Genomic DNA, 13,272 nt, shown 5'->3' on the forward strand with positions numbered 1-13,272 from the left:
TGACGAATATGAGTTGATAAATAGAGTTTTATCATTATTAAGTAATATAGATAAAACGATTCGATTATGTGAAGCGTACGAGTGAAGCTGTCACAAAATAATGAGATGATGAAAATAAGATTTGTCTTGACTTTTGACGTATTCATGTTTGAATTCCGGAGTTCCAGGGATTTGAAGAAAATCTTTGAAATCTGAATAAGATCTGATTTTCTCGGGATTAAGGAAATTAGGATCTCTCTAATTAAATGCAGAAATCTGCCTTGATTTCTTTATCGGTTATTTCACTATAAATTAACTTCTTCCGTTCCATTACTTTTACCACTCCTATACTCAATTTCCAAATTCAAAAGATTGTGAAAATGCTTAATCCAGTTTTGATTCTTGTCCTTATCCTTACTATCGCAACAATCATTCTCCTTTTTCAACTACCATCGGAGGAATCTGTTTTCTTCAACTTCGCCCTTGGGGTTATAATGTTTTTAATTCTCCCGTGTCTTTATGTGGCAATAAACATTGATATACACTGTTTGTAATTTATGTGTTGGTATCGGGCTTTATATTCTCCCTTATATTTCGGAGTTTCATACTTTTGTTTTCTCTTCTCGACTTTAAGTCAAGCGAATAATGGTCCAGAATTTGTAGATATGAAATTCGGAGTGAACATAGTTGATGTTATAAGAAGGAAATTGTAATGTCACTATTTTGATTTGTCAAATTACCTAAATTACTGAGAATAGAACTATCAAGTATATACTTTCTTGATAAGTTCAGAAGTTAAGTAGAATGAAAGAGTTATGTAACTTGGCACATGATGACGTTATGATCTGTGAATCATCACGTCCCATTAGAAACTCAGCATGACTTACTGTAATATAATCACGTTGATCAAGTGTCATTATATTATACTAACTCATGCTTCAGCTCCCAACACTACTTCAAAAACATTCATAATTTAAGCTCGGAGGTTTACAGAATATAGAAACTAAACAGTTTCCTATAGGATGTAATACAGATAACGCGAAGAGGTAACTGATTTCAGATAAGAATAGTTATGAAAATATCTTCAGAAATATCGAGGATATTTATAATGAAAGATACGATGATATCATAGAATTTCTAATATATATGGATGATGAAGGATATTGTCCGCAGGGTTTAGAGTCAGGAGCAATGTATTCGTTAATGACTTCAGCAGTTACTGAGTCATTTGGATTCTTTGAAGGCAGGATTTAGTCTTTGTGATTTGTCCACAGCCTCCTTCATACTTTGCTCAATCGTTTTTCCAAATCCAACTTTTCTGAGCTTTGTCAACACACTATTCTTTATCATCAAACTTTTGACAGTTAAATTCATTTACAGTTTTTGCTGCTTCATTCAGCTTTTCCAAAATTGGGAGTATTGATTCGTAGACTAGGTGCTTTTCAAAATTTCAGAATGAAAACTCATAATTCTAAAAGATAAATGTTATATGTGTACATATAACTATCGATGTAGAACGCTGCGAGATTCAAAATACTGATTGATGATTCTCGGTAATTAGTATGGCAATTATCGTTACAAGATGTCAATGAGTTCATGATAAGGCTTCATTAGATAAGTATAGTGATTTGTCGGAGAGTTTTTAGTCAAAGCGCAACGAGGTTGCTGGTACGTCTACTGATAATGTGGTGGAATATAAGAGGTTCTACGGTACGATGAGGAAGGGGCAAATGTATATATCAAAGTTATAATAAGACTTATTTGAATGAAAAGTTGAAATTGATTTGCTGAAGCTGTGACAAAATTGGCTACTTTGGAAAGGGATTGCAAAGTGATTTTCAATAATAACAACGCCAAAGGAGCTAATACAGATACGTGTTAAAAGTTTACTCAAGTTCCGAGTGTTTTCAAGTGCATAACTATTTGCATCAATCTCTTCTTACGTAGATGAAGTGCGGTTGGTTCATCCTCTCGATTGAGGTGTTTTCGAGAATTACAAAAGGTTTGAACGCAGATTGTAATCGTCAAGATACAAATGAGGTTTAAGATGAAATCAAGTGGCAAGCTTGAAGAATTGTTTAGTTTCATATGTTATAATCAATATTTTAATTCATTTTAATTGTCCAATGTTGGTAGTCCTCAGTTGATAGTCCACAGTTAGCAATTCAATAATTCATATATAGTTTAATATATAATATTTGAATTAATTAATACATATCGTGACCCGTGTACATGTCTCAGACTCGATCACAACTCAAAGTATATATATTATTGTAGAATCAACCTTAACCCTGTATAGAGAACTCGATCATTACTGCATATAGAGTGTCTATGGTTATTCCAAATAATATATACAGATGCGTCGATATGATATGTCAATGTCCCGATATTTAAAGTGCGTAAAATAAATAGCAGGAATAAAATGACGATAAATAAAGTGCGTAAAGTAAATAACAGAAATTAAATGACAATAAATAAAATTGCGAGAATTAAATTGCGATAAAATAAATTGCGATAATTAAAATGTAATAAGGAATTAGCAGTTAGCTAGGAACAGTTAACTAGGATTTTGTTAGCGTGGATTCTTAACAAAATTTCTCATAGTTAATTTGTTTGTTTCTAGCAAATTTTATTTTTGTCCAATGTTTTCTTCATTATGCCACTTGTTGGATTCTGGTAAGTCAAAATCCAAATATGAAATTGAATGTAAATGGTTATTCTGTGGTGAACATATACGTATATCTTGTGGATGTAAGTAGGATAGTAAATGACTGTTGAATCAGATTCGAAGAATGTACAGTGTAACTTTTTAATGTGAAATCTAAATATTTCTCGGGTATTACCTACCCGTTAAAATATTTTCACCATTAACAGTTTGTACAAAAGAATTTTCAATTACAATCTTTGTGAAAACATATATACATATATATTTTCTTCAGATGTAACCATGGATTTAATGAGTCAATATGATATTAAACTCATTTGATTTATCGTTAGAACAAGAATATATAATCTCTAAAACATTAGAGATTACATAATCGCCATGTCGAATGAAGATAAATGATGTAGAACGATGATTATACTCGAGATACAGAATGAGATGTTGAGGCATGGATTGTTGATGGTACTGGTGCTGTTATTGATGGTACTGTTGGTGCCGGTGATGTTGCTGAAGCTGGTATATTTTACACCATATTCTCCAAATTGATTACTCGAGCGCGAAGTTCGTTGACTTCTTCTATTATTCCGGGATGATTGTCGGTCGGAACGAGCAGATGAATAAGGTTTAGAATTTTAGATAGAATATACTCGTGGTGAGGTATTCGGGAAATGAGGGTGAAAATAGTGTTTCGGACTGGTTCGCCGGTAAGTGCTTCAGGTTCTTCGCCAAGAGGTGAATTCGGTTGGTGGACGGAAGGGATCACCTTCTTCTTGTCTCCAATGATTGAGGATGCTACAAACTCATCAGATGAATTGGGGATGGCTGATTGGTTGATCCATTCCAGTTGCACTGCTTTCGGAGTTTAGGTGGGCATCCATGTCAGAATAGCTGTCGGATTCCGAGAAATTTGAACTAGTGACGAGTTCCATTTCGTTCGATTGAATGAAGGATTTTTCAATATGAAATGATTATAAGATGTAGATTAGTACCTTGCAATACATAATTTACATATGCATATATAATACTAAAATCCCATAAGTTACGGAGGAATCTACGGAAGCTGTCAGGCAAAGGTAACAATAACAGATATGCTAAGATATGAATTTATTTATACACTGTCTATGCAATAGAGGTAGTAAGACGTGTCTAGACTTTAAGGATGATAAGCAAATAATTTTAGACAGATAAGCAAAACTTTTGACATGCAGACACGGTCGAAGTCCAGACTCACTAATGCATCCTAACTACTTATCAGTTAGATACACTAATGCAGACCTGGTTCGCTAAGACCACCGCTCTGATACCACCTGTAGTGGCCCGTCCTAATCTATCTGGACGAATACATTACATTTGGTTACATCGCGAGGTACTTGACCTCTATATGATACATTTTACAAACATTGCATTCGTTTTTAAAAGACAAACTTTCATTACATCGAAAGTTGATGGCATGCATACCATTTCATAATATATCCAAACTATAAACGACTTGATAATAATCTTGATGAACTCAATGACCCGAATGCAACGTCTTTTGAAATATGTCATGAATGAATCCAAGTAACGTCTCTAAAATGAGAAAATGCACAGCGGAAGATTTCTTTCATGCCTGGGAATAAACATGCTTTCAAGTGTCAACCAAAAGGTTGGTGAGTTCATTAGTTTATCATAAACATTCATTTCCATCATTTTAATAGACCACAAGAATTTCATTTTCATTTCTCATAAATATACGTCCCATGTATAGAGACAAAAATCATTCATATGGATTGAACACCTGGTAACCAACATTAACAAGATGTATATAAGAATATCCCCTATCATTCCGGGACATCCATCGGACATGATAAAACAACATCGAAGTACTAAAGCATCCGCTACAACGGATGGGGTTTTTTAGGCCCAATAGATCTATCTTTAGGATTCGCGTCAATTAGTAGATCGGTTTACTAATTCTTAGGTTACCAAGCAAAGAGGGGCATATTCGGCTTCGATCATTCAACCATAGAATGTAGTTTCAATTACTTGTGTCTATTTCGTAAAACAGTTATAAAAGTTTCGCATGTATTCTCAGTCCAAAAATATAAAGGGTAAAAAGGCAAATGAAACTCACTATGCTGTATTTTGTAGTAAAAATATATATGATGACATTGAACAATGCAAGGTTGGCCTCGGATTCACGAACCTATAACAATTGTATATCTATTAATACATATAATGTAAATCACAAAATTTCATTTATTAATATATATTATTTATATATTTGTAGTTATATAGCATTATACTAAATTCCATTTAAAACGTATACTTATATTATATCTTAAATTATATGTTTTGTATATATATTTACAATGATTAATATCTATACATTTAGTTATATTAATATATCTATGTATTATATATATGATTAGTATTATATTTTAAAAATATATCAATAGTTTGTTATATGAAAGTGTTTATATAAGTAATGTTAATATTTTTGATATATAGTTATATGAATTATTAATACAATTATAGTATATGAAATAAGTATATTTTATGTACAAAATATTTATCTATTTAAAAATGATAGTTTTGATAATAATACTAATAATAAAAGTAATGTTAATTATAATAATAATTTTAATAAAAAATGATAATAATGATAAGATAAAAAAATGTTAGTTTTTATAAAAACAATATTTTTAATAAAAGTGGTAATCTTAATAATAATGATGGTTTTAATAGAAATTTTTAATAGTCATAATGATACCAATATTAATGTTAAATGATAATTCTAATATTAATAATAATAATAATAATAATAATAATAATAATAATAATAATAATAATAATAAATATAATAATAATAAATAGGGTAAAATTGCTACCTCAAGAAATAGCTTTTAAAAAAATATAGACGTCATCGCCCGGGCTTGAACCCAGGACCTCTTGTTCACTGACCACATGCCTAACCAATGCTCTGTCTGTTTCTTTTCCAATTCAATTAATACCCAAATTCTTTTAGCCCGTTATTCGGCCCAACTGAAAATAAGGATCTCGGCCCAACTACTTAATTATTATTACGGCCCAACTGAAAAATACTTAGATCTCGGCCCATCATATGCTTCGACCCAAAAACAATATTACGAGCCCAAACTATACTCAGGCTTACAACACATAGCCCGCTACATTGAACTTTGTAATGTACGCGTACTAATTCTTCTATTTATTTTAGAAGGATAATAAAAATAGTTCCTTTAATAATTCCAGTGGGGTAATTGGCTTAGTAGTTGTCGGCCAATCATAAAAAAAAAATATAATCACGCAACTTTAGTTCTAAATATTAACGAAATTTTTGCAGCCCACTTGTGTTTGTTCAGCAAGAAAAGCATGCATCAGATCCAAAAAGAAAGAAAAAATAAAACGTCCCTTAACTACTCCAAATTGTTCGGCCATCACATCTATCTTTTGTCCCACCAGCATTTTTAAAATGCTTTGCATAATACCTCATATATATCAAGTTAACAAACTGAAATATGTTCTATCATTTAAATTTCATTATTGTTCAACAGGAGAAAATGAAGTTGAAATTTTGATAGTGTTTTTCTTTGTATTGCTTGCGTATACAGCAGAACAGAAATGGGAAAAGGAAGAGCAGGGGTAAAACAACAAAGGGTTTTGATGAGGGTGGCGAGTTTGTTGTGGTTCTTGTCCTCAAAAACATAGCGTAATATAGATGTTTAGCAGTAGTAAAATAGTATCAATAGATCAATAGAAGGCGATGGTTTGAAGGTGGTTACATGGTGACGGGTTGCAGCATTAAAGTTGCTGTAATAGTAGCGACAGAATATAAGGCTAGGATAAAAAAAATTACGAGCAGTAGTAGCAAAAATACAGGTCATGTGGGTTTGTTTTGATGGTTCTTGCGGTGGATCATGTGGATGGTGATCGTTGGTGGGGATTGGTGGTGTTTTGAAATGAGCCGAAAGCGTAACCATAAACAATAACGGGTTCCATGGTGAAAGTCATGTGGTGTTCGATAGAAGGAAGAAATAGGAACACGGTGGTGATGAGTTTTTAATGGTTCTTGAAATCGAATAACAAGTCACAATGAATGGTTAGTCGAACAAAATGATGATTGTGATCGATGTTCTTGACGTTTGTTGGTGTTGATATATGAAATTATAGTCAAAGGTGGTGGTTTAGATGTTCTTGCTTCAATAGAAATGACAGTAGTAGCAAACAATTAAGTTGATTGGAGTAGCAAACTGCGTGATTTTAACAGTTGCAGTGATCTTGTTTGAAGATTAAAGATGGTGTTTTAAATGGTTTGTTTCTCGGTTAACCATAGCCGATGGGTGTGGTAAGGTGTTGGTGATGGTTGAATGGTTTTCTATAGGTGATGGTGTAAGTGGAAGATCGTATATGATGGCTGTTTGATTTCAAAGTGTTGGTGATTGTTAACGATGGAAATGGTGCTTGGGTTTTAATGGTGGTTGTGTGAAATGTATCAATTTTAGTTGATGATAGAAAGTTGTCTCAATCACTTTACACTGAAATTGATCAATTATGTAAGGAATGTGGGTATCGATTTCTCAATCAGACAAAAAAGAGAAAACAGAAATTAAATTAAATAAGATAAAATCGAATCTGCTTCTTATTTGATTTGTACTAATGAAAATGATTTGAAACAAATTTTGGAAGCATGAAGTACCAATTTGATACAGTCGATGGCGACGTAAAACCGAATCCAGATATACATTTATCTGATTTATATATAATTTGTATAAATAAATAAATAATTATATTAATAATAATAATAACACTAATAATAATAATAATTAATAATAACAGCTATGATAATAATAATAATAATAATCAATATTTAAAAATGATATTAATGATATATTGTATTATTTTATGATAATATTAATAATGATTTTAATAATAATGGAAATTATATTTATAGAAATAATAATATTAATATTAATAATAGTATTAATCATAATAGTTGATAATATCTAAATAATAATTTTAATCATTCTTATAGAATTATTTATATTTTAAATATTTATTCTGATAATCATAACATTAAATTTATTAACATTTTAATATTTAATATTTATTAATATTACTAATATTGATATTAATGAAAGTAGTAATAATAATATTTGTCTTAACATGTTATATTTTTAACTTGTAGTTACATTTACTATATTTATATTACCATTTATTACTTATATATTATTTACTAGTTATATGTATATATATATATGTATATATATATATATATATATATATATATATATATGTATATATATATATGTATATATATATATATATATGTATATATATGTATATATTCATTTTAACAACCTTATTAATTATTATTATTATTTCAAATTATTATATACACCTACATTTCTATATATCTATAAATATAAATATATATATGTATATTTATTTTAAGTCAATAGTTCGTGAATCGTCGGTAATAGTCAAGGTTTAAAATAAATACATGAACAAAGTTCATAATGTTTGAGATTTAACTTAACAGACTTTGCTTATCGTATCGGAATAATATAAAGATCAAGTTTAAATTTGGTCGAAAATTTTCGGGTCGTCACAGTTCAGGCTGCTTCTCGGTAGAAACCAGATTTAACATAACTAGGATGAACATACGAGGTCTACCTAGGAATTTATAATGGAAGTGCTCGAAGAGGCTTCATATGATGATAGATTTGAACAGATTCCATGGCTTTATTCGATATAGTGGGCGTATCCTGATGGCGGATAATCTTTCGGTTTTTGTTTTCCTGAAAATTAAATTATATATATCCAATTGTGACATTTTGTTTGTGTTTTTGATTGTAGGGGAGTCGAATTTGGGAGGAATACCTGGTTGTCTGAATAAAGAAAAAATTGAGTAGGTTGTTGGTGTTCTCAAATCTTGGTTAACTCAGAAGCTGCTGCCAAGATTGCCAAAGAAGCAAAGAAAAAGATGAAGCTGATTTTGTATTGTAGTTGGATATCATTTATCTTGTTTTATGTTTATGTGTAAAATGAGTTGCTATGATAACTTACTTTTAATAACACTCGACCAATTTCGTTAATGATAACAATTACATTTTAAATACTGATAAGTTAAACAAATACAATCTCAAAAAGACAAATACTACACAAACTAATACGTAATTAAATTAAGATGCTTAAAATGTGTGTGCCTTTCCCAGTTCGTAATATTCACCACTAGTTGTGCAGTTAATATAACGCCATGTGTTGGTTAGCTGGTGCCCGTAAGGTAATGGAGCCGTCCTAGAATCCCTTGCCTCTTGCATCCTACTAGCATGATGTATTCGACATTAAATTCGATGCCATTGATTGTCCAAATCATCATTATGGCCTCTAGTGCAAGCACATCATCATACATGTTTGTTGGTTCACGACACAATATGCTGTTACCTATGATTTCATATATCTTGCTGACATTCTTACGTAGGTGACGAACTTGAACATGTCAATCTTCAATACAAGGCATCTCAAAACGAGACTTTGTAACTGTGCGAATAACTTCGTCGACGTTACCGCTGGTGATTGATTCAGCCACGTTACTGTGAAAAAGATTAGCAGTATTAGAGTAGACTTTCTTGTGTGGGTTTGCTAGCTCTAAGGCATCGTTGAAATTTTCCAACGTCCATACGTATCGTACACCATCAAACTTTGAAACGTAGTGTATTATCAGTACGTCTAAATTCACAATAGATGTAAAATTCTCGAACACGATTCGGATAAACCGCACTGGAGTTCGTAATAAAAATTTGCAGCTGCAAATTTTCAAACATTTGAAACTCTCGCTCTTCTTTCAAATCGACCTACTCAAAATCATGCACATAACACAACTCTGCCCTACTAATTCGCCTTTATATAAATAGATATTTTGTAAATGAAAATTTCGGTTGCGATGTGTATTTTGTGTTAGAAATTTTTTGATGAATCAGGTGTGTGGTGACTTGATAAACTTGAACCATAATAGTGTGTTTATATAGAAAATTAGAGTTTCATAAGAATTGACAAACCAGTGTTAAAAAATTCAGTTTTTCAAAAAAAAAAGTTGACTAACCGGCCTTAGCAAGACTGGTTTGATGGTAAGATTAACAAACCCTAATTGCATTCAGTTATCAACCAGATGTCCTTCATGTCGGTTCAAACCAACTATGGCAAAGCCGGTTTAGTGTGATGTGTTCAAATCGGCAGGTTATATATATGTTCTCTAAAATCCATGCAACTTCTCGCGTGAACTATAAAATCAATAAGTTTCCATACTCTTTAATCAAAGTATTTGAGTAACTTATTGGCGGCCAATATCATTATAAATTAATTCACACTACACTATTACGGTACGATAAATGCATACTTAAAGATCATATGATTCCTGTATGATAAATAGTTAAATACATATACGATAAATGCATATACAGAGAAGCAAAATCAGAATTTACGGATGAGGGTGATATTTCTCGGAAACTACATATCATTATAATAATGTTATTCATATTTAAGGGATGCTATAAATTATAGTTAGAGGATATTGTCTATTAATTTTCAATTTTTAATATATCATAATAAGCATATTGAAGAGTTGGGCCAAGCTAGACGGCACATAACCGAGTGAAGATTGATCAACATGATGGTACAATACTACGGCGTACTATTAACTGACAATTAAAAGATATGAAGGATAATTATTAATAATTTGTACAAATTAAATAAAACGCTAACGCTTCCTTTTGATATTCAATTCAAATTCATATTATCAAATGAATGCTTAGCATGTAGTATACGGATTCATCATTTTCTTTCATTCTGTAGCCATTTTGAGAAGGCTTCAAGGGTATTCATGTCTGCTCTATAATGTTTCTGAGTGAACTCTAGATATGTAAACCATGTAAAATCCGGATATATTCTCTGGTTATCGACGTCCTCGACCAGCTCTTTAGGCGGGCATACAACTTTATCCATTTTAGGAGACATAAAGAAAGCAAGGGACTTTCTTGGCGTTCGGCTATTCACAACCGCTTGATGTAAGCAACTCTTGTATAGTCCATTAGATAATGCCTACGGAAAAAGGAAATCGAATTTTAATATCTGCACAAAAATGTATGACAATTGTGATTATTTTATTGGAAGATATGATCGATGTTTTTTACTTTTTTAAAGGCAAGACCTCAAAGTGTAGTCAGTAGGGAGTGTGGATCGAACATGTGTAAAGGAGATTCTTAAGCAGTTAACCTATGTCGCAAAACTTATATTTACGAACAGATTATCGACGAACGAGTTACCGTAGTTATTCTGTCGCCAAACCGTCGCAAATGTGTGTTTAATTTATTTTTTATGATTTCGATGGAAAGTCGTCGGAAATATGTCGGTATTTAGGGAAGGTATTATAGGCCGTCGTAAATCCGTAGCTAATTTCAGATTTTGTAGTAGTGCACTCTTTGAAAGATCGATGTTTAGTTTGGTGTTTTAAGTAAACGTACCATGAATGTGTCTCCAATATTGATAACAAAAGCATCAAAACATGGAGCAATGGAGTGCCATTTTTCGTTCATAAAGACTTCTAGCCCACCAACATTATCTTGATGAAGAATAGTTAGAGATGTTGGATCACAATGAGGACCAGTTCCGAGTGTTTGATCAGGTTTTTGGCAAGGTGGGTAGTAGTTTAATCTCATTATTGAATCGTTTTCTTTGTAGAAATCCCTAAAATAGGATTGACCTATCCCGAGGCTCATTCCAAAAAGCTCCATGATTGCAAGAGAAAGTTTGCTCATAGCTTCACAATATTCTTGACAAACTTTCCTACATAACAATATTAGAAACTTTCAATGATCAGTTTTTGATTTCTAATTAAGAGTGCAAGCTAGTGACTAGATTTTCTTGTTTAAGTAGCATCTTTTTTTTTTTTTTTCTTTTCGAACGGCCGTTTGTAGTCAGAGGGGAAACCCAGCAACTCAAACAATACCAAATAACAACAAACATACTTGAATATTATGAGGGAAGGTAAAACCCCTGGCGGGATTCAAACCTGGGTAACCCGCAGGAAGACCTCAAAGTTCAAAATCCCTTGATACCACTCAGGCAAGCACCTCGGTGGTTTAGTAGCATAATTATTGCATGTAATAAACAAACATAGGGAGATTAATTGTTTAGTACCCAAAATGGCTATAATCTTCTCCCATCACATTCAAGCAATAATCTTGAATTAAGTTTAGGCATTGTGGATCAGCGGAATATCGAAAAGAAAATGTTTCTTTCCATGGAAGCTTGGAGGAGAATCTATTAGTGAAGCTGCTTGCATATCCATTATACTCATCAACTTTTCTTTGAGCCCTTTGCTTCTTCGAAAGCGGCATTCTAAAGAAATGATCCATGATCTCATGAGCTTCATTTATCAACTTTGAATCGATACCATGGTTCACAACTTGAAAGAACCCATGTTTACGACAAGCAGAGTCGACTAATCGGGCTGCATTAGACATTGCAAGTGGTTCACCAGAGAGGAACCCTTTTAGGTCAATAGGAGGAACATGTAGTTGTGGTGATGGTGTGTTATGGTTAGGCTTTTCGGCGTCTGGCCATATAAATTGTTGAGGTATGGTAGATTCATTTTGAAGAAATGATGCATCAAAGATTAAAGGGTTGTGCTTAAATTTAGCTTCTTTTTTGGGTGAAAGTGATGGTGAAGGAAGAAATAAAGGAGACATTGGATGTTTAACTAATAAGTATTAGTTCTTTTGTGTGTGAGGTTAAATAATATACTCAATCAAGATTTTATCAAATAGTTATGTATGATTTTATTCTTTATCAGTCTTCATATTTATACATGTTTGCACGTGTATATGTTTTAAAGAGAAGAGAGGGAGGGTAAGAGATGTTAAGAAAAAGAATGACACACAATTTTGAGAATGAAAAACAAAGAAAAAGCCAAAAGCTAGGGACCTTCATTGGGGAAATCATGCAACAAAAGTAGGAATATTTATAGGCTACTCTCTTGCAATATTTTAATCACTTCCTCACTTTATACACACCAAAACACACACACTTGTATGTCTATATATGAACAAAGGTATTCTTTAAAACTAAAATAGTAATAATACATAAATTAAAATTGAGGGTATCAAATACATGCATAAACATTTGCCGTTTCAACATCCAAAATTGCTATTAAATACAAAGTCCGTTGTGGACCAAAGACCATGGAGAGACCGAAACATTAACATCTTCTTAGATTGTCAGATAGCAAATTAAAGATTATGTTTCTCAAACGGTGTGACTCACTATAAATTAAAGACAACTTAAACCTTTTAACAATTATATGAATTTTGATTAATATAATCCCTAGAAGATATGTATATGTCAAGGGTAAGGATGTAAATGTAGATTAAAGTATTCATGTTCAGGTTATTCTGAGAGCTTTGTGTTTTAACTTAGATGTACATAGTTTTATCGGGTTATTTTGTATTCGTATCCGATTATTATTCATTCACCTCAAAATTATATGATGCTAGTAACTAGTTTGACTTGAAATATGTTCTTGAAACTTTTAAATTTTTTATTTCAATGGCTATGAATGTATTTTTTTATTATAA

The 13,272-nt window shown here is 31.8% G+C and overlaps 1 protein-coding gene across 1 annotated transcript; it reads right to left on the reverse strand.

Annotated features, from left to right (window-relative positions):
- Positions 1–10,471: 10,471 nt before the first annotated feature.
- On the reverse strand, positions 10,472–12,387 carry LOC139862525 (gibberellin 20 oxidase 1-D-like). Its single transcript, XM_071851145.1, has 3 exons — positions 11,837–12,387; positions 11,161–11,482; positions 10,472–10,738 (listed from the first exon to the last, which is right to left on the reverse strand). The coding sequence occupies exons 1-3, from the start codon at positions 12,385–12,387 to the stop codon at positions 10,472–10,474; spliced, it is 1,140 nt and encodes a 379-aa protein (XP_071707246.1).
- Between the last annotated feature and the right edge of the window lie 885 nt (positions 12,388–13,272).

Source organism: Rutidosis leptorrhynchoides, chromosome 8 (assembly GCF_046630445.1).
Source record: "Rutidosis leptorrhynchoides isolate AG116_Rl617_1_P2 chromosome 8, CSIRO_AGI_Rlap_v1, whole genome shotgun sequence".
NCBI classification, from domain to species: domain Eukaryota; kingdom Viridiplantae; phylum Streptophyta; class Magnoliopsida; order Asterales; family Asteraceae; genus Rutidosis; species Rutidosis leptorrhynchoides.